Genomic DNA, 21,486 nt, shown 5'->3' on the forward strand with positions numbered 1-21,486 from the left:
CTGGGAGGTTCACCTGCTGCGTGCCTGGCACGCCCAGCCTGGGATCTGTCGAGGGCAGGGGTGGGCCCAGGACCTGGGGCTTCCCTGCCAGGTGTGCAGGTCAGTTGAGCACCTGGCCACACCTGGCCGCACCTGGCCTGCCGAAGCCACAGAGCAGGAGGGCTGTGGCCCCACCTGGGGACGTGGATGTGCTGGGCCCACCCCACCCCCTTCGTCTTCCCATCCTTGTGCTGAGTGCTGACCTGTCGCTCCCCGTCTTCGTGGAGGAACGACATAGGACCCTGCGCTGTTCTTTCGTCTGCTCGGCCCTCCCCGGGTTTGCTGCTGGTTCTTCCTGGGTTGGCTACCGACCCTTCCACCTCCGTGGAAGGGCGGTTCCCCCTGCCACTTTCCCCACTTCCGCAGGGGAGCGGCACACCGCCGGCCAGCTCTCTCGGGGGCTGCACAGGTGTTCCTTCAGATAGATGTTCCCCTTAGATGTTCCTTATGCATGTTGTCTCTCTCCTCCTTTATAGTCCTCTTCCACCAATCCCAACTCTGCTACCCACACGCCGAGTACGCTGCTCTCCTCCAATCAGGAGCAGGTCCCACAGTTTATTGGTTGAACTGGAGGCAGCTGTGTAGAAGCTGTTTCCTCCTCTCCCAGCGCCATATTGTGGGAGAGCAGATGCATAGAATAAGTCTTAATTCCAGTAACTTAGTCTAGTCCGAGTTGCTCCCAGTTGCTCCCCACACTGACCCTGTCTTCCAAATCTGACAGTAAAATGGGTGCCCCCCAAAACAGACCCCAGCTCTGTTGCCGTTCATCCTCCCGGGTCAGAACCCGGGCTGCGCGGGCTCTGGCTGGAGCCGGACGTGACGTCACCCTCGGAGCACCTCTGAAAAGCTACAAGGAAAAGTGGCTTCGGAGAACGTTCTGGGACACACAGAGTAACAGATGCCTGCAGGCCAGGGCGAGCCGGGTGCAGACACCGTGAGCTCCCGACACAGGGGGCCCAGCGGGGACACCAGCTCCTGCTGGCCATCTGCATCCTGCCCGATGACAAAGTCCCAAGACCCAGGCCCTGCAGGGAGTCACCGAGGTGGCCTGGGCGCTGCTGAGTTTCCCGTGGATCCTGCCCCTGTATTGGGCCTTTCCACACTGAGGTCTCCTGCGAGGCGTGGTGTGGAGCTGTCCCTCGGGGAGGCGTGGCCCAGGCCTGGGTCCTCGGCCTGCCCGAATCCTGGGGGTCAGATGAGTGACGTCCGCAGCCTGGAGGCCTGCAGGCTGGCAGGCAGCGGCCATGCAGGTTCCAGGCTCCCAGGTCCCGGATGTTTCCGAGGGAGGCAGTGAGGCCATGGTTTGGGAAGTGCCTCAGGAGCTTCCTCCAGGGAAGCTTTTCCAGTGCGGGGACTCCCCAGGCAAGAGAGATCCCCCTTCCTCCCAGCTACAGGGCCGCGGCTAAGCCCTCAGTGTCAGCCGAGAGATGGCCTCAGCCAGTCCAGTGCCTCCCAGCCTCACGGCCTCACCTGGGCTGCAGGCCGCCGGCTCCCACGCACACGCCCGATGGCCTCAGCCTCCCGCGAGCACAACTGAGCCTGCACAGGGGAGGAGCTGCCCCTCCCCTCCCTCCTTCCAGGGCCCCTCTCAGCCCTCCCCAGGGACCCCCTGCCGAGGGTGCCCCCACCCACCCCTGCTGGATTAGGCTCCACCCTCTATTACCTTGTGTCTGCCTGTTCAGATGCCCAATCTTATTTTAAAAACTTTTTTTTCCAAAGATATTTGTTTGAAAGGCAAACTCTCCATCTCTCCCTCTGTCTTTGTAACTCCGCCTTTCAAATAAATAAATGATTTTTTTTAAGAAAAGGATGAAGGAAAATAAAGGCAGAGTTAGAGAGAGGGAGAGACAGAAAGAAAGATTTTCCATCCCTTGTTTCACTCCCCAGATCCGGGCCAGGCCAAAGCCAGGAGCCGGAAGCTCCAGCCAGGTCTCCCATGCGGGTGCAGGGGCCCAAGCACTGGGCCGTCTTCCGCAGGTTTCCCAGGCCACAGCAGAGAGCCGGATCAGGAGCAGAGACATCTGGACTCGAGCCACGGATGCTGGCGTCCCTGGAAGCTGCTTAACCCACTGAACCACAAGACTGGCCCCCTTTTAAAAAAAAAAATATATAGATTTCTTTGTTAGACACAGAGAAAGACAAGAAAAAAAGTTTTAAGAATCCCTGTTAGGAAACTGGCATAGTCGTGGCCAGGTGGCCGCATGGCCCCGCTACCTGAACAGGCTCCACCCCCATCCTGATGGGATTCGCTGCTCCTGCTTCCCTGCCCGCCCTCAGGGGAAGTTTTAAAAGGGCCTGTTCCTGCACACGTGCTCTTTGGCTCTTGGTCCTTCTCTCTCGGTTCCTCTCTCTAGCCTCCTCCTCCGGTCTCTTGGCTCTTGGCTCTTCTCTTGGCCCTTCTCTCCTGCACTCTCTTGTCTCCTCTCCTCCTCTCTGTCTCTCTCTCTTATAGTCTCCTTCTCTCTTTTTCCTTCGCCGCCCCTTCACTCCGGTCTGTAGGGTGTTCCCCAATAAATCCTTTCCCTTACTCCGGTGTCCGGTGTGCTTTGTGACAGCTAACATTAATATACAACAATCCCTGCAATGGGGTTGGCGCTGTGGCGTAGTGGGTAAAGCCACTGCCTGCAGGGCCAGCATCCCATATGGGTGCCGGTAGGAGTCCCAGTGGCTCCACTTCCGATCCAGCTCTCTGTTGTGGCCTGGGAAAGCAGTAGAAGATGGCCCAAGTCCTTGGGCCCCTGCACCCGTGTGGAAGACCCAGAAGAAGCTTCTGGCTCCTGGCTTTGGATCAGCGCAGCCCCGGACATTAAGGCCAACTGGGGAGTGAATCAGCGGATGGAAGACCTCTCTCTTTCTCTCTCTCTCTCTGCCTCTCCTCTCTCTGTGTCACGCTGACTTTCAAATAAATAAATAAATCTTAAAAAAAAAAAATCCCTGCTAGTGCACCTGGGAAGACAGTAGAAGATGGCCCACCTTGGGCCCCTGCACCCGCATGGGAGACCCGGAAGAAGCTCCTGGCTCCTGGCTCCAGCAAGGGCCAGCCCCAGCCATTGTGGCCATTTGAGGAGTGAACAAGCAGTTGGAAGATCTCTCTGACTCTCTCTCCCTCTCTGTAATGCTGCCTTTCAAATAAATATTAAAAAAAAAAAAGGTGAATTGTATGATATATATCTCAATTTTAAAAAAATGCAGAGGTCACGTGTCCCCCCTCTGCACTGGCTGTGTGACCACGCCCCCCCCACTGCTGACCCACTGGTCTTGCTGCCCCCGGGTGAAGACAGCCAGGTGGGTGTTAGCTACGTGCATAAGAGGGGCCGAAGAAAATGGGGGTTTCAAAGAAAAGAGATGCATGTGCAATGGCCCGAACGAGGCAGGCGCCGGCCTCGGTCGGACTCCCCGAGCCCACGGCGTCCTTGCCGGGAGCTCAGGAGAGGAACTCCGTGCGGAGGGAGCGACACAGCGGCCCCCCAGCCCTGGTCCCCGGCGAAGCTTCCCCTGACAGCCAGTGTCGCCCGGAGGGGTTGTTTGGGGGACTTCCACATCCAAAAGTCCCCCACCCAGACTTTCCCAGAAGAGGGGGAGGGAGAAGACACGGGGACCCACACTGGCGTCCGTGAAACCGCAGTCTGAGCGCTCAGCCGCCTGCTCCTCTCCTCATTTTCTGCAATTAAGCAGGCCACAGCCGCCAGCTCCTTCCTCGCCCCATTCTCCCTCGTCGCCGGGTTCACACCCGAGCCTCCGCACTCACCTGGCTGAGCCCCGGCTCTGCGCTTCCTCCCACCCGCACCTGCGCGCCCGGCCCCACCGCCCCGGCTCTGCGCTTCCTCCCACCCGCACCTGCGCGCCCGGCCCCACCGCCCCGGCTCTGCGCTTCCTCCCACCCGCACCTGCGCGCCCGGCCCCACCGCCCCGGCTCTGCGCTTCCTCCCACCCGCACCTGCGCGCCCGGCCCCACCGCCCCGCCTCTGCGCTTCCTCCCACCCGCACCTGCGCGCCCGGCCCCACCGCCCCGGCTCTGCGCTTCCTCCCACCCGCACCTGCGCGCCCGGCCCCACCGCCTCGGCTCTGCGCTTCCTCCCACCCGCACCTGCGCGCCCGGCCCCACCGCCCCGGCTCTGCGCTTCCTCCCACCCGCACCTGCGCGCCCGGCCCCACCGCCTCGGCTCTGCGCTTCCTCCCACCCGCACCTGCGCGCCCGGCCCCACCGCCTCTGCGCTTCCTCCCACCCACACCTGCGCGCCCGGCCCCACCGCCTCTGCGCTTCCTCCCACCCACACCTGCGCGCCCGGCCCCTCCGCCCTGGCTCTGCGCTTCCTCCCACCCACACCTGCGCGCCCGGCCCCACCGCCTCTGCGCTTCCTCCCACCCGCACCTGCGCGCCCGGCCCCACCGCCTCTGCGCTTCCTCCCACCCACACCTGCACGCCCGGCCCCACCGCCTCTGCGCTTCCTCCCACCCGCACCTGCGCGCCCGGCCCCACCGCCTCGGCTCTGCGCTTCCTCCCACCCACACCTGCGCGCCCGACCCCACCGCCTCTGCGCGCACCTGGCGGCTTCCTCCCACACACACCTGCGCGCCCGGCCCCTCCGCCCCGGCTCTGCGCTTCCTCCCACCCGCACCTGCGCGCCCGGCCCCACCGCCCCGGCTCTGCGCTTCCTCACACCCGCACCTGCGCGCCCGGCCCTCCGCCTCGGCTCTGCGCTTCCTCCCACCCACACCTGCGCGCCCGGCCCCTCCGCCCCGGCTCTGCGCTTCCTCCCACCCACACCTGCGCGCCCGGCCCCTCCGCCCCGGCTCTGCGCTTCCTCCCACCCACACCTGCGCGCCCGGCCCCTCCGCCTCGGCTCTGCGCTTCCTCCCACCCTCACCTGCGCGCCCGGCCCCACCGCCCCTGCGCGCCTCTGGCGGCGAGGCCGCTCCCACCCTCCACGCCCATCGCCGGGAGCTCTCCCCAGCCGCGGTGAGCTCTGGCAGGTGCAGGCTGCAGCACAGCCGTCCCGCGTACCCGCAGGAGGCCCGTGGGCTTCTAACACCTGACACAATGCAAATGGAACACACATTCCTGCATTATTCAGGAATAACGACAGGAAACCCAGGCGGTGTGTGTTAGCACAGATCTAAAGGGGTGTGTGTTTGTGTGTGTGTGTATAAATATATATTATTTATTTATTTGAGAGGCAGAGTTAGAGAGATCTTTCATCCGTTGGTTCACTTCCCAAATGGCCAGGACAGCCGGAGCTGGCCCAGGTCCAAAGCCAGGAGCCAGGAGCCTCTTCCGGGTCTCCCGCGGGTGCAGGGGCCCAGGCACACGGGCCATCCTCCACTGCTTTCCCAGGCCACAGCAGAGCGCTGGATCGGAAGTGGACCAGCCGGGACTCGAACCGGGGAGCACGCCAGCTAGGAATGGCCGGCCTCCACCGCCTTTGGCTAACGGGCAAAGTCCGGAGAGGCGGAGGCGGCCTCGCCGGTAGCAAAAGCCGGTCTGGAACCGCCGAGGGCACATCTTCCCACCGGAAGCGAGCGGATCCATTGGGCGCAGGCGCGGGCGCAGGCGCAGGCGCTATGGCCGCCGACGTCCGGGCGGAACTGGCCACGACCGCGCTCAGGGCGCACGCGCAGCCCCGGAGCTCTCGCGAGAGACTCGCAGCCACTTCCGGTTCGTCCCGGCTGGGCGTCTCCTGGACGGCGGTGGTCCCGGCCGGCGAGCCCCGCCGCCATGGATCCGTTTCTGGGGCTGCTGCACTCGCTGTCGTCCGGGCTGTCGAGCAGCGAGCTGACCGAGCTCAAGTTCCTGTGCCACGGGCGCGTGGGCAAGCGGAAGCTGGAGCGCGTGCAGAGCGGCCTGGACCTCTTCTCGGTGCTGCTGGAGCAGAGCGACCTGGAGCCCGAGCGCACCGAGCTGCTGCGCGAGCTGCTGACCGAGCTGCGGCGCCACGACCTGCTGCGGCGCCTGGACGCCTTCGAGGCGGGGGCGGCGGGCGGGCCGGCGCCGGGGGCCGAAGGTGGGCCGGGGCCGGGGGGGGGGGGCGGGCGCGCTCTGGACGGGCTGGGCCCCTCGATGGCGCCCCCGGAAGAGGAGGGAGCCCCGGAGGGCGGCGGGCGGAGCTGGGTGCCAGCCTCCGCCCGCCGTCGGCCCCCGACGCGCCTTGACCCTGGGAGCCCGACCTCCCGCGGTCCTTCCGCAGAGCAGAGCGGTGGTCGCTGCGGGAGCCGGGGCGGCTGGGGGCACGGGGGTGCGGGTTGTGACCCGAAGGCCCTGGGGCGCCAGCATCCCACATTGGGGTGCCGGGATTGGAGTCCTGACTCTGCCCCCACTTCCAGCCCCCGGGGGGGGGGGGGCAGCAGGTGACGGCTCAAGTCCCCGGGTCCCGACTTTGGCCTGGCCCAGCTCCTGCTGTTGCTGGCATTTGGGGACTGACCCGGCACATAGGAGATGTCTTGTCTTCCTCCTTTCGGATAAACGGAATTTCTAAATAAAGCGTTGTGTGAAATGACTCTCGGGGAGTCGGTCAGGTGCATCTCGCGGACGAGCGTCACACCCTGTGTGGGTGCGGCTGCCCCGCGGGGTCCCCCGCCGCCTGCTGTGGCTTGCAGGGCTCCCGGGGTAACAGTGGGACCGGGCACAGCGCGGGGAGGGAGCCAGACTGGACCGGCGCGGCACCCGGGCAGCGCCGCCCTGCGGAACGCCGTCGGGGTCGGGGGCAGCCCCCTTTCCCTCCCTCTGGCCGCCCGGGGCTGCAGCAGGACCCGAGGCCGTCCTGGGGCTTTCCGGGCACTGAGAGACCGCGGAGGTCGCCGTCTCCTGGGGGCCCCCAGTAAAGCCGTTGTCCTTTGCCTCGCAGACCTGCGTGTGGCCTTCGACATCGTGTGCGACAACGTGGGCAGGGAGTGGCGGAGGCTGGCCCGGCAGCTCCAGGTCTCGGACGCCAAGATCGACGGCATCGAGGAGCGCTTTCCCCGGAACCTGTCGGAGCGGGTGAGGGCGGCGCTGAGAGTCTGGAAGGACGCGCAGAAGGAGGGTGCCACCGTGGCCCGCCTCGTGGAGGCGCTCAGGCGCTGCGGCATGAACCTGGTGGCCGACCTGGTGGAGGAGGAGCAGCAGGCCCGGGGCGCCCGGGACCAGGGCGGGGCCGTGTCCCCGATGTCGTGGGACTCCGGAGCACCCTGACGTGGCGTCGGCGCTGGCTTCTGTCCAGGAGGCGGCCCGAGCCTGCCCCCGGTGGACCAGAGCTGCACCTGCTGAGCCCCGCTCCGTGCCGCCGGGGTCCGGGCACTGCAGGCTTGCGCCTCTGTCCCGCTCCGGCCCCCGGAGAGCGTTTCCATTGCCTTCCTTTGGTGCGGGCGACCGAGCGAATGGGCGTGAGGAGGGTGGTCGGGGGCTGCGGGGGGCCGAGCAGACATGAGAGCGGGCAGCTGAGCCCGTGGTGTCCTGCTGTTGCCCCCGCCGGTTCCTGCGAAGCCCTCAGGACAGACCTGGGGGCCTGGCTCGGCAGCTGTCCAGCTCCTGGGCCGTGCTCGCCAGGGTTGGCGCCCGCTTCGGCCGTGGCTCCGGCCGTGGCTCCGGCCGTGGCTCTGGCCGTGGCGGTTCCCGTGAGGACCGGCCGCTGTGGTGCTGTGGTTTCCTAATCTGAATCAGTCTCTATTTTTCTACTGACTGTCGGGGGGCCATCCTCTGGCTCCCCAGCTCGTCCTGTCCACGCAAGTGCCTTAGGGCGGGAACTGCCCCGGGCAGAGCGCTCGGGAGTGACCACCAGCCTTGGGATGTGCCTGGCCCGAGGGCCATGTCACCCTGACTCTGGCTGGCCAAGGCCTGGGCCAGGGTCATGGGGATCCCTGTCCCCAGTGAGCTGTGGGCCGGCTGAGGCCCCCCTCCTCACCTTCAGCAGGTGCCAGGCACCCCATGAGGGGCGGGCGCTGGTGGCCAAGAACAGGGCCTGGCGGTGCTGGGCCGCGGTGACCGTCTGGGGCCCGACCCCCGCACACACTGCGCACAGCACAGAGCGGCACTGCCCGGCAGCTTCCCCGCCCCCGGCAGGTGCAGCTGAGCCCAGGCCTTGCGCCTGGTTCCCCACAGGCCCCCTGCCGCTCCCCTCCTCCGAGCCAGCCCCGCAGCCTGTCCCCCATCGGCAGCCAGAAGCGACCCACAGACTTGGCCATCCTGAACCCGCCCCTTAGTCGCCGTGTCCCGGCTCCGTGGCCCCCGCAGGGAGCAGCAGCAGCAGCGTGGGGCGCACGCGGAGCAGGTCCTGGGCGAGTGCCGTTTCCAGGGCAGCGGCCATTTGGGTCCTCACGGCCGCCTGGCAGGTGCGATCGTGTGGGCACACCTGGGGCCCTGGGTACGTGTGCGCATGTGTGATCCTGTGTGCACGCATGAGCGTGTGTACATATGTGTGTGGACTCACCTGTTCACGTGATTGTGCATGACATGTGATCCTGTGTGTGCACCTGTGATCTCTGCACGCATAATCTTGCGTACATGTATATGTACTGCAATCCTATGCATGTGTGATCCTGTGTGTGTGTGCGTGGTTATGTGTGTAATCCTGTGTGCACTTGTGATCCCGTGTGCACACATGACCCTGCATGCACGCATGTGATCCTGTGTGCATGTGATCTTTGCACGTGTGTGCATACACGATCCTGTGTATATGCATGTGATCCTGTGTGTGGTCTGTGTACTTGTGTGTGCACACATGATCCTGTGTATATGCGTGTGGTCCTGTGTGTGTGGTCTGTGTACTTGTGTGTGCACACATGACCCTGCATGCACGTGTGAGCCTATGTGTGCATGTGAATGTACATGTGGTCCCGTGTGTGTGCACACATGATCCTGTGTATATGCGTGTGATCCTGTGTACGTGGTCTGTGTACTTGTGTGTGCACACATGACCCTGGATGCACACATGTGATCCTGTGTGCGTGTGATCTTTGCATGTGTGTGCACACACAATCCTGTGTATAAGCGTGTGATCCTGTGTGTGTGGTCTGTGTACTTGTGTGTGCACACATGACCCTGCATGCACACATGTGATCCTGTGTGCATGTGATCTTTGCATGTGTGTGCACACGCGATCCTGTGTATATGCGTGTGGTCTGTGTACTTGTGTGTGCACACATGACCCTGCATGCACACATGTGATCCTATGTGTGCATGTTTACATGTGATCCCATGTGTGATCCCGTGTGCGCATGCACGATCCTGCATGCACGTGTGAGCCTATGTGTGCCTGTGTATGTACATGTGGTCCCGTGTGTGTGAGACCCCGTGTGTGTGCACACATGATCCTGCGTGCACGCGTGTGTGTGCCTGGGACAGAGCTTGTGCTCGGGATGGGGGAGACCTGTGGGGGTGGCTTCAGGATGCTGACGACTGTGGACGTCCTCAGTGGCCCTGAGCTGTGCACTGAAGTCGCAGCTGGAATGGCCGCATCGCGTGCTTTGCCGTGTTGCCTGTTTTGCCGTGGCTGGGAAGATCATGTTAAAGAAACCACGCGTTCAGGGTGCGATTGGCCTGAGCCGCGTTCGCTTCGTGGGCCTTTCCCTCCCTCTGCTCAGCAGCAGTTCCCAGCCTCGCACCTGTCTGATGGGCACCTGTGTTAGAAATCAAAGCCCGGCCGGGCCTGGAGGCCCGGGTCGGCACCGCCCCTTCCAGCGGGATTCTCAGGACACCGTGAGATGCAGGACCAGGCGCTCGGCGGTGGGCAGCCGCCCTCCCCACAGCCCTGCCCCACACCCGCCTCGCTCTGCCCAGCCGCCTGCCCCCTGGTCCCACCCCGCTCAGCTCCCGAGGGCCGCCCCCTGCGCCTGCCCCCGGCTCCTGTCTGCAGTGTGGCGGAGGCCCCTGTGCCTGGACCGTGGGAAAACAAATGCGGGGGGGTGGGGGAGGGTTCCCTTGGGCTTGCATTTCCCCCACCCCACTCCAGGCAAGGAGCTGCGGTAGCTAGGGTCGGGGGTGCCTGCCCCTCCGTGCACCTGCGCCCCACACACTATGCCCCCACAGCCGGGGTCCATGCAGGTACCCCAGGGAGTGGCTCTCCCCAGGCAGGGCTGATGCTGGACTTGCAGGTGGTGGGCCTGTGAGTCAGGGTCTTGGCTTCCAGAGAGAGTACACGGGCATGAGGCGCAGGGCGGGGCGGAGCAGCTGAGACACGTGGTGCATGTAGCCAGTTCACGTCTGAGTGACTTAATTGGTTTAAAAGCCAGCTCCGCTCCTGAGCCCCGACGCCCCTCGTTGTCAGGGCTCCACGGATGCCGGGGGCTTGGACCCCGCACCAGGAGCCGCAGGGAGTGTGGCCCTGATCAGAATTCAAGTGGCCAACAAAACGGGTGGGGGGAGCAGGGGCCTTGTGGAGGCAAAGGACCCAGAATGGAGGAGGCTGATTCAGGGCGGGGGCACCTGCCAGGGTTCGGGTCCCTGGGTGGGGGCGGGGAGGTGGCAGCCAACCTGGAAGAGTCTCTTGACAATCGCCAATGGGAGAAGGCGGCTGTGAAATGAAACCCGGATCAATCTGCCTATTTATTTAAAGATGAATAAAAAGTCATGCCTTAAAAGGAGCCTCAAAGACGATCACGTGTGAAAGATGCGTGTCCACTCTGCACGGTGTGGGCAAAGGCGCCCACTTGCAACAGGCGTTTAGTGAGGGCCCCCCCCCCCGTCTCCCTGCTGTTTCCTTCTCAGCGGGAGACAGGGACCCCGTGACCAGCACACAGATGCGCACAGAGCAGCGTCCGCGGGCTAGCCGGGAGACTGGACACGGCTTCTCCAGGGAAGCTTCCCGGTGGGGCTGCAGCACGGTGACAGCCGGCACTCACCTCCCGGGGCGCCGGAAGTGCCCAGCCAGAGCCTGCAGGGGGCAGGAGTGGCCCAGGGACTGAAGAACCCGGGGCCGAGCTGGGCGGGGTGTGTGGGAGGCTGGGCAGGGCTGGCACAGCGGGCGAAGAGCACACTTGCGTGGCTAAGAGGTTCCCGCCCAGGGTGCAGGCGCCAGGACCCAGGAGGGCCCCGGGTCAGAAGCTGGGGACACCGGTGCGCTCAGCGGGCAGCAGCGACGTCCGGTGTCCGGAGGGCGGCTTTTGTTTTCTGAGTCTTGTTCTAAGAGCCAGGGAGGTCAGGCCTGGACACTTCCGGTACAGCTCTGGCCACAGGCTGGGCCCCGGGGAACAAGAGGGGACAAGGGACGCCATGGCAGGAGGCCAGTGGATGGTCCAGGCTGGAGGCGGCAGCGGAAGGAGGGGCTCGGGGTTCTCATGGGGCGGAGAAGTGGGAAGGGGCGGGCCTGGGGTGGGGCACGGGTTCACAGAGCAGGGTGAAGGTTTAGGTCTCCTGCCCCTGCCGATGCCCTCCTAGCTCCCGCGGGGCGGGGCTTCCGTGAGCCCAGGGCTGAGCCGGCCAGGGAGAACTGAACAGGTGGGGTCCCGTCCTGGAAGGAGAGGGCACGGAGAAGTGGGTGCCCAGGGCATCGGGGCTGGCAGAGGTGGTGCCGGAGTCGCACCGCGCCCCTGCTGCGACCACACGCTCAAAGCAGGCCTGGCAGAGTCCCAGCAGGCGGTGCGTCCACAGCGCAGGCGCCGGGTCGGGGCACTGCCCCCTGCCCTGGCTCCGTCTGCCTCCCCAGCAGGAGCGCAGGGCCGTCTGGAACTGCCTTCGCTCCCTTCCATCTCAGGAGGCCCCGGGTCTGGGCCTCCCGCCCCTGCCGCAGGGCACTGAGCCCTGCTCTCCCAGCCGCCCACCCCAGAGGCATGACCTCAGCGTGAGGCGAGCCGTGGGTTGGGCTTCCTGCTTTGTCTCCAGACTCACCTGGGAGGCGACAGGCCAAGTCCTGTCCCACACGGGGTCACACGGGCTCCAGGCTCACTGGACGGGCACGCGTGTGCCTCCGTGTGTTCCCGGTGCCCCCACGGCCTCCCTCGCAGCCAGACGCCACAGCCCTGGCCCTCGATGGCAGAGGGGCCCTGACTGCTCCCCGGCACCACCACCCCCAGCCCCGGGCCCTCCGCGGCTGCGTAGGACGAGGCCGGTGCAGAGCATGGCTTTGCAGTCGGGGGTCCAGCCTTGGCTGCTGGCCTGAGGCCTCATCAACCCAGCTGGCAGCTGCTCTGGGCACGGGGACTTGGAGAAAAGTAACACCTGGCTCCTGAGAGGAAAGACCACCCCGTCGCCCCTGGGAGTGAGACCCGGGGCCGGAGTGACCTGCCAGCCACCAGTGGCGCCTGGACTTGGGCCCCAGGCTGCGAGGCCTGCCGGCATCCCCAGGAGACCAAACTACCTTTTCAGAGATGGGCGTCTCAAGTTGGGTGTTGCAGGGTGAGTAGGAGTTCTCCAGGGTGCACGCAGGGCAGGCTGGGCCCGGCAGGTGCAGGAGCGCCCCTGCAGCCTGCAGGTGAGGGGAGGACCTGGGTCCCGTCTGCTAGAGCAGAGGACCCCGCTCAGGACCTGGAACAGGTCAATGACGCTCTGTGTGGTCCAGGCACGCCCCCTAGGGGGCTGCACGGGAAGTGCAGCCCCTTGTCAGTGGGGAAGACTCCAGGGTGCTGGTGGCTGGGCTGTGCCGGAGCTGGGCTGGTGGGGGAGCAGTTTGGAGTTTGGGGTTTGGCCTTGTCCCCAGGGTCCTTTGAGAGCCAGCACCGTGCTTCATCCTCCTGCCCCCCGAGCCGTGACCAGGGCAGCTTCTTGATTCTCTCGGGGGGTGGGGGGTGCTGGTTGCCATGGTGTCCACCCAACGCAAGGGAGAGGTCAGAGTGCTGACCACCGGGAAGTTCTCCCAGACCCACAAACCCCACAAGCGGCCAGGCCGGGGGCTCCTGGGGAGGGCTGCCTGGCCCAGGAGCAGCCCTGGGCGCTACGGTGAGGCTCCTGTGCGCCAGAAACCCCCGGCCACTGTGGAGCCCTGGCCGGCGCTGGCGAGCACCCTGGCTGCTGGCCGGAGCCCACGGCCGGCCCTCGGGCTCCCGCTGTGGGCACGGCCTCGCTCCAGCCAGATGGAGCTGCAGGGCAGCGGGCCAGGCCCTCCCTGCTGGGTCACGGCTCCAAGCCTGGCCTCACGGACGTGCCGCCGGCCCGCGGCCTAGGCTCCTGCTTCCAGAACACGTAGGCTCAGACCCTGGCCTGCGTCCCTGCCGGGAGGAAGAGGCCACCTGGCTTCTGTAGTGAGCCCCACCCGGCCCCGTCACTCCTCCCCGGTGTCTGTCCTGTGAGACCCCCGGTGTCCGGTGGGGCCGCGTTTGTCCATCCCGTCGAGTTCTGCAGGAGAGCAGAAGCAGCCTGTGGAATGTCCTGGACGTATCCTAGGAGCCAGAGGGATGTGACCTTCCTGGCTGGAATGTAAGTGTGATAGCTGGAACACTGGCAGCTATGTCGAGTCAAGTCAGTCCTGGGAGGTTCTGTCGGGATGGATTGGGCGAGGCGACGTGGGGATTCAGTGCTGGACATTCAGCCCCTGACTGACGGAGACCCAGCGTCCCTGGCTGTGAGGGTGGCTGCCGGGAATGTGCTATCCTGAGGCTCTCCACAGACGCGGCTGCCCTTCAAGGCTCTGGACCTGGCCGGAGGCGGGGTCTTCCCATCCATGGGAAGGCAGAGCTGTGCTCCCGCCCCTCACTGTCACTCAGGGCCAGGTCCCTCCCACAGCGCGCCCAGGGCCACTGAGACCTGCCCCCGCCTGGAGCCTGGGCCCCCAGCCACCCCTCTCCCTGGCGCCAAGCACAGGCACACATAGCAAGCGCCCAGTGTCCCCCAGCCGACGATGGGCACCCCCTCCCTGGGCCTCCCTCGGGCCACACACCCCCCACCTCCGTGGACACCAACACGGCTCCTTGAGGTTGTAGGTGAGGGTGACAGGTGCTCCAGCCCCATCCGCCCCCAGGACACCTGGCCGTTACTGTCACAGGTGCAGTGCGGGGGGCAGGGGGGCCACAGGGCTCTGCTGTCCCTGTCCCCGGGGACATGCTGTCCTGGTGGGACAGTGTTGAGGGTGACTGACCTGCCTGCCTTCGGGAGCCGGGGGCCCTGGTGCCAGGGAGTTCCGTATTCAACTCACCTGTGGCTTCCGAGCCCAGGTGGGGAGGAGAGGAGGGACAAGGGGACACGCCCTGTGGACGCCGAGGGCCAGGGCGGCGCTGGGCAGGGCGGCTCCGGAGCCTGCACCGCAAGGGTCTGTGTGCAGCCCACCCGGGACCTCAGACGCCTCCGGCCGGCGCTTGTCTCTAGGCGGCGGGGGTGGGGAGGGGGTGGCTGCAGGCGAGCTCCCGCCCCCAGCCCGCCCAGGTTCAAGGGGCGGGGCCTCGGGAGAGGTGGCCCCGCCGTCCCTGACGCGCTGGCGCCCGCCCCGATGGGCGTGGACACGGAGGAAGTGGCGAGTGCTCTCCCCGTCCACCGCAGCCCGGGGCGCTAATCCCGGGACAGGCAGGAAGCGCCGACGACCCTCTGGGGCTTGGAGTGGCCGACCGTGGGGCAGACAGCAGCTCGTGGTGTGAGCCCGGGGCCAGGGGCCTCCGGGAGCCTGCCGCGCCCACGGGGGACGCTCGGGGCCCCTCATCCACGCCGGGCGCCTTGAGATCCCCGCGGCCTCCTGTGCCCACGGCACCGCGGGTGGAGCAACGGGATCCCGGGATCCACCTGGCGCGGGACCGGCCGCGGGCGGGGGGGGGCGTGGCGGGCAAGCCCCCGCGGTCGCGCCACCCCCACCCCCGTCCCGCGCCCTCCTGTGCCCCAGAACCCGAGAATGCCTGGTGAGACCCCCTTTCCCAAGAAGCTTGGCTCAGGTGCCCGGTGCGGCCCCGGCTGTCGTGGACACGGGGCGGGGGGCGGGCGTTTATTCTCAAATAAACGCATAATTGTACGCGGGACCTTGCTCACAGAGGCGTGACTGTGCGGCCGGTTGTGTGTGTGTGTGTGTGTTCAGCACACCCAGTGTGCGAGTTTAGCAACAGCGGAGGGCCCAAGTCCTCGGGCCCCTGCACCCGCGTGGGAGACCCGGAAGAAGCTCCCGGCTCCCCGCTCCTGGTTTCGGACCTGGCTCGGCCCTAGTCGTCGTAGCCATCTGGGGAGTGAACCAGCAGATGGAAGACCTCTCTCTCTCTCTCTCTCTTTCTCTCTCTCTCTCTCTAACCGCCTTTCAAATCAATAAAATAAATCTTAAGAATAAAGAAATCCGCCCAGGGCAGCCCGGGCTTCGGCTCAGCGGGGGCTCCAGTCCCGCCCAGGCCAGGCAGGCGGGACTCAAAGCTCAGAGGGCAGAGGGGCGAGGCGCAGCACCCCCACCCCACCCCACCCCCTACCCCCGTCTGCCCGGCCCCGAAACCCCCGCGCGGGGCGCATCGTCTACGGTCCAGACAGACCGGCCGAGCTCAGCGCCCGAGGCCTCGGCTGCGGGTCACAGAACTACGGAGAGGCAGCACCGGGGGCCAGGCCTCGGACTCTAGGTCATGGCACCCCTCCCTGCCCGTGACGGTCAGGGGCGGGGCCCACGAGAACCGAGGCCGGTCTGCACCTAAGGCCGTGCGTCTGCCCGCAGGAGGTGCCGGAGGCGGGGCCGGCGGGGCCGCCGCAGCGCGTGCGCAGAGCGGTGCGTTCCCGCCAGCTTGTGTGTGTGGGGGGGGTGATTGATGAGCACTGGGCGGGGAGCGGCAGGTAGACCCGGCGCAGCGCTCCGGCTGGGGCTCCATCCAGGCCCACGCTTGGCTTGTTTGCCCGCCGTGTGGGAGCGCCCCAGCCTCCGGTCTCCCGTGCACCTCTGCCCGGCTCTTCCCCCAGGCTGGCCTCAGTGCCAACTTCCTCTGCACCCCCTGCTCTGACCAGGCTCCTTCGGCCCGCATCGCCCCTGGAGGGCTGGGCAGCCTTGGAGTCCGGTGAACCGGGCCTTGCGGTGAGCCGGCTGGGCCTGTCCGAGCCTCGCTGTCCCGGGGCCCCTGCCCTGCCAGCAGCAGCCTGGGCATCGCAAAGTGAGGCGTGTTTACTCGTTTATGTTAACCGTCTGCCTTCTGTGCCTTTTGGATGCCACAGCACGTGTGGAGGTCACTTGTTTCCTGATTTTATAAAAGCAGCAAAGACCAACAAAAGGAGACTTGGGGACGGGACTCATTCCGGGCGGCTGCCGTGAAGATGCGGGGCCAGGACGGTGCCCGGCAGGGGGAAGTGCTCGCTAAGTCACCACTGACGCCAGCATGCTGCCCCCGGCTCCCCCGGGCAGGCCGGCCACGTCTGGGGCACCAGCTTATCCATACACTTGCCCGCCCGCCCACTCACTCAGCCCACGATCCGCCCATGCAGCCAACCTCCACCTACTCACCCATGCATCACCCGCGCCTCCATTCATCCATCCGCCCACCCACCCAGCCAGCCAGCCCTCTACTGCCCATCGTCCCCCATCCACCTACCCAACCAGTCATCCATCCATCCGACCGTCCGTCTCCCACCACCCGCCCACCCATCGACTCATTCATCCAACCGTCCATCCACACACACACACACACACACACACACACACACCCTTCCTATAAAATAAGGAAAATATGGAAGTAAGTGGATGACATGAGCAACACCGGTCCTCCTCCAGGCTTGTGACATGAGAATCCCGAGCCCCCCGACTGGAGACCACCGTTGTGAGACGAGAGTCCCGAGCCCCCCGCCCGGAGACCACCGTTGTGAGACGAGAGTCCCGAGCCCCCCGTCCGGAGACCACCGTTGTGAGACGAGAGTCCCGAGCCCCCCTTCCGGAGACCACTGTTGCGCAGGGTGGAGACGCCGTCACACCTGGGCTTGGCAGATCTCGCGGGGTGTCGGGGGGAGTGGGGGGGAGCAGCCTGGGTGCAGCTCTGTTCCCGCCGCAGACACGCTCGCTGTAGCCTTCCGGAAGGCCGCTGTGCTGGAAGAAGCAGACCCCTTAGGATCGGTTCTGCTAATGCGCCCGGCGGCTCCCATGGGGCTTCCACAGGGTTCAGCCCCTGCGATGGTCCCAGCCCCCAGCAGGGCCTCCGGTGAGCACCTGCCCTCCCAGCTCAAGGGGCCCGGCTCTGTCTCCCCTAGGGTGGCCACCACTGCGCTGAGAAAGGGACCCTTACCCCGTTCCAGGCCAGAAAGGAGCCGGTTCCAGCTGACGTCTATTTTTCCAAAAGATGTATATATGTATGTATGTATGTATTTGAATGGCAGTTATACAGAGAGGGATAGACAGACATCCTCTGGTTCACTCCCCAAATGGAGCCAGGAGCTTCTTCCGGGTCTCCCACGTGGGTGCAGGGCCCAAGCACCTGGGCCGCTTCTGCTGCTCTCCCAGGTGCATCAGCAGGGAGCTGGATTGGAAGCAGAGCAGTCGGGACTCAAGCCGGTGCTCAAATGGGATGCCGCTGACACAGGCGGTGGCGCCACAGTGCCGGCCCCAGCTGAGACCTTTGACCCCTTCCTGCTGCCAGTGCCGTCCTCAAATCCTACTGCAAACCTCTAGGGGTGCCCGGGCACCGTGACACGGAGACCACCATGGGGGTGCTGCTGGGTGGCCGGTGAGGAGCCCAAGGCTGAGAAGTCCCACTGCACAGGAAGCAGGGTGGCCAGGGGCCAGGCTGGACACTACGATGCCTGCCTGTCACCAGAGGGGCTCCCTCGGCCGGGGTCCCCAGCCCAGGCTCCGGCAGTCGTCTGGCTCTGCCGTCACTGTGCGCGGCACCAGGCTGCGCACTGCTCTCTGCTTCCCGGGACCGAGCGGGGCTGTGGGCCGAGTGCTGTGGGCAGACATGAAGCTCGCAGCGTCCACTCTCCATGGCCCTGATGACCAGCTCCGGGCCTCCCAGCCGAGGCCCCTCCAGAGCGGAGACTCAGGCCTGGGGGACCCCCTCCATCCCTCCCTGGACAGCACGCGGTGGGGGGTGGGGTGGGTGGCTCACCTGCTCCATCCAGGTGAGCTGCTGTTTTGCTTGCTTGTTTTTTTTTTTTTTTTTTTTTTTTTTTTTTTAGTTTTTACTACAGGTCTTCTTTCTCTTTCTCACGACCGACTGAAGCCCATTATCCCAGGACAAGTCCCTGCTTGGCCGGTGGGCGGGAGCCGGGCACAGCCAGCACCTTCTCCCCCGCGCCCATGCAGCCTGAGCTAATGCTGCCTGTGGGCCGTGGGAATGGGGGTGGGGGCGCCCCAAGCTGCCAGCCCAGCCAGGGGCACCGCAAGCTGGTCTCTGGGAGTCCCCGGGGGGCCCGGGCAGCTCCCAAAAGAAGAGAGGGGGATTTCCTTCTCCCTGTGCCAAACGTCTAGTCCTGTGGCAGAGGCAGAGCAAGTCTGAGCCCCAGAGACCTGCGGGCAGAGGCAGATGGACCCTGGCCTCCCAGCGTCTGCCCGCCCGCCTGCCCCTCTGCAGGGACCCTGTCCACTCCGCTCCAGCGACCCGCTCTTAACTCTTACTCTTCCCATTGCCGCACCCTCTTCCAGGAAGACCGCCCTGCTGCCCCCGGCCTAGCTGGTTCTAACACACCTCACCACCCCTGCCCCAGCCCTTCTGTTTTCCTCACCACCGAATGTGGCTTCCTCGGGCACCGTGCCCTCAGCACCGACCTCAGGGGCAGCCCAGGTCTACCGTGCCTGCTCCAGATGTCCACCTGGCTCTTCCTCTCCTTCCCCTCCCAGGACCAAGCCGGCCACCTCACTGCCTGCAGCTCCTGGCTTCTTCTTTCCCACTGGGACCCCCACCAGCTAGAAACAGAGCAGGGAGCCCAGGGAGGAGAGACGCGGAGGGCCAGCTCCCGGGAGTGCTGACTCCATGGCCTGAGAACCCAGGACTGGAAGACATCAGCCGTGTGCAGAACCGGGCCAGTGTGTTTGGGCAGCAGGTGCAAAGGGCCACAGTGACAGCCAGCATGAGCTGTGGGTCTTAGTCCAGGTGTGTCGGAAGCTGGGGAGGCACTGGACCTGGTGAGCTCCCCGCGTGGTGAGCCGAGGCTGAGGGACAGCACCCAGGCCGGGGCCACGGGGACCTGGGCTCCAGCCGTCCACCGGGCAGCGTGCAGGCCTCCCCCTGGCCGCAGTGCAGGCAGAAGGGCCATCCCGTCGGGGCCAGCTCCACGCCCAGCTGTCCAGGGACTGCCCCGTGTACCCACCCCGGCCAGGCACCCTGATCTGTCCCGGAGGAGACCAAGGCTCGGGCAGCATTGGGGACCGACTTCAGCCCCAGGCTCGCACGCACACACAAAGGACCCAACGCCTGACTTCACATCCTGGGTCCTTTAAAAAAACAAAACCAAACCTTTTATTGTGAACTACTTCATTCACACACAACAATGGAGGTGATGTTCTGCCAGCTGCCGGTCGGGGCCGCATAGCACGGCCGCCCACGCGCCGCTGCCCCTTGAGAAATGCAATGTGCCCGGACCAGCCTCCCCTCCCGCTCCTGACTCACGGCAGCCGCGGCCCGCCCCGAGGCCACCGGGACCACGTCTTGCCCTGGCCCCAGCTCCCCTGCCTCGCGATTTCCCAGAGCGCACGGTGCGTTCACCTGGGGAATCCCCTGCAGGGACCCCCTCCCCGCGCTCCCCAGGCCCCAGGTCCGCAGCGCAGGCGTGGGCAGGGTGGTTCCCCTGGAGGCTGCGAGGCAGACCCGAGCCAGGCTTCCCGGCCACCTCTGCTGGCGGCTGGCAGCCCTGGGCACGCACCCCGCAGTCCCCGCTTCTGTCTACCCAGGGCCTTTCCCTCCGTGTGCCTCTGCGTCTGCCCTTTGCCTCGTAAGGGCCCCGTCCCTACATCTGGGGTCCCCCCGAGCCCAGGGTGGTTTCACCCCGAGACCCTTACTGCATTTGCAAAGGCTCACAGGGTCAGGTGCGTGGGTGCCAAGGGCGGGGATCCGTGCCTGGCTTTTGGGAGCCTTACCCACAATTTTTTTCAGAGACTTATTTTTATTTATTTGAAAGGCACAGTTACATCCGCTGGTTCACTTCCCAAATGGCTGCAATGGTGTGGGCTGGGCCAGGCTGAAGCCAGGAGCCAGGAGCTTCTGCCAGTGGGTGCAGGGGCCCAAGCACTCGGGCCATCCTCTGCTGCTTTCCCAGGTGGAAGTGGACTAGAACCGGGGCCCATTTGGGATGCCGGTGCCGCAGGCTGCAGCTTAACCTGCTAGGCCACAGTGCCGGCGTCCCATACCCACAATTTACTCAATGATGGGAGAGCCAGGGCAGGGCCATGCCTAAGGCCTCTGGCTGGCCCCCTGCTGCGGGAAACATTGTCCAGGGTGCTGTGCGGGGCACTGGGACGCTGCCGAGTGTGCAGGGGGTGGCCAGGTCTCCCCGCCACCGCACTGCTGAGCTCAGAGCCCGTTTTTGCCCACAGCCCTCCCCTGTCAGACTAGCTTTCCAGTGTGGTCTGCCTTGGCTGTCGCCTCTCCCGGCACCCCGGGCTTGTCTGGTGGGGTGTGTTTCACCGTGTGATTAAAGACACGGCAGGTGCGACACTTGCTTCAGGCTTACCTGCCCCGACCCTGCCTGCCCAGGTCCTCGAGGCTGGCCACCAAGAGGTCCTCCTGATCTAATGAGTGGGTGCACCTGGCTGATGCAGACCCTCCCAAGGAGCCTGCGGGGTGGGCTGGGGCGCGGCTGCAGGACCTGCTCCCAGCTCCTGGCGTCGGGCGACTCACAGCCTGGCCGCCTCTTACGTCGGAGGTCCCCGGGGCAGCAGCTGCTCTACAGACGATGACAGCACTGGTCTGTGCCAGAGAGCGAGACAGATGGACAGACAGACAGCTGTCCACGCCCTGCTCGCGGCTGGGGTGAGGACCCTGCCTCCTGACCCCAGGGCCCTGCCCTGACCTGCTTTGTCACCGCGCTGGTTAAAGCCTCTCCGAGCTCCTCACACGTGGGTGAGCACCTGTTAGCATCACCGCCGTGGTAAAGTCAGAGGGTCCCGGGAAGACCCCCAGGCGGTGCGCTGTGAGGGCCAGGACCACGGCATGCCGGGAGTGGATGCGGGCAGGCTCCTGCCAGGAGCCGCCTCTTCCAGGGCGACAAGGAGCCCCCGACCCTGTGCATTCCCGGAGCCGGGGCTGGGAGCCCTGCCAGGCTTCTCTTTGGGACGCAGTTCTTGGAAACCTGCTGTGGCAGCGCCTCCCGGCCCCGGGCGCGGCTTCCTCGCAGGGGGTGGCCGCCGGCTTTGGCGTGATGTGGGTTTCCCTTCTTCCGGGAGCTCAGCGAGTCCACTCAGGGCTCTGCTTCTGGGAACTCTCTCCGGCCGCCCGGCCCAGGGCCTGCTCGGCTCCATCTGCACCACGGGTGCCGCCCTCCCGGCTCAGGGGCCGCTTACTCAGAATGAAACATTTCACTCGGGCAAGAGGCCGAGAGGGAGTCCCCACCCCCACCCCGAGAGCCTGGCTCCACTTCCCCGGCTTTGTTCTGGATCTCAGCGAGCGGGTTCTCAGACGCCAGGCTGCAGGCGCAAGGACTGGGTTCCCCGGGCAGCCTGTGAGCCGTCAGCTCGTCATCCC

The 21,486-nt window shown here is 65.7% G+C and overlaps 1 protein-coding gene across 2 annotated transcripts; it reads left to right on the forward strand.

The window, feature by feature from the left end:
• Positions 1 to 5,667: 5,667 nt before the first annotated feature.
• FADD (Fas associated via death domain) lies at positions 5,668 to 8,545 on the forward strand. Of its 2 annotated transcripts, XM_089307046.1 has the most exons (3): positions 5,668 to 6,041; positions 6,882 to 7,015; positions 8,246 to 8,545. In XM_089307046.1, exons 1-3 carry the CDS (start codon positions 5,756 to 5,758, stop codon positions 8,393 to 8,395), a joined length of 570 nt encoding a protein of 189 aa, XP_089163172.1. In that variant the 5' UTR covers positions 5,668 to 5,755; the 3' UTR covers positions 8,396 to 8,545. The 2 variants fall into 2 exon arrangements, with proteins under 2 accessions (XP_089163172.1, XP_069918063.1); XM_070061962.2 differs by lacking the exon at positions 8,246 to 8,545 and having other exon boundaries at positions 5,669 to 6,041; positions 6,882 to 7,341.
• The last annotated feature ends 12,941 nt before the right edge of the window (positions 8,546 to 21,486 follow it).

Source organism: Oryctolagus cuniculus, chromosome 1 (assembly GCF_051225735.1).
Source record: "Oryctolagus cuniculus isolate XC-2025 breed Fujian yellow rabbit chromosome 1, ASM5122573v1, whole genome shotgun sequence".
Classification (NCBI taxonomy): Eukaryota; Metazoa; Chordata; class Mammalia; order Lagomorpha; family Leporidae; genus Oryctolagus; species Oryctolagus cuniculus.

Bases quoted from the DNA above. Each gene is read 5' to 3' on its own strand.
- FADD (XM_070061962.2), top strand. From the start codon at position 5,756: ATGGATCCGTTTCTGGGGCTGCTGCACTCGCTGTCGTCCGGGCTGTCG. The intron at 6,042-6,881 runs GTGGGCCGGGGC...TTTGCCTCGCAG, and splicing joins GCCGGCGCCGGGGGCCGAAG to ACCTGCGTGTGGCCTTCGAC.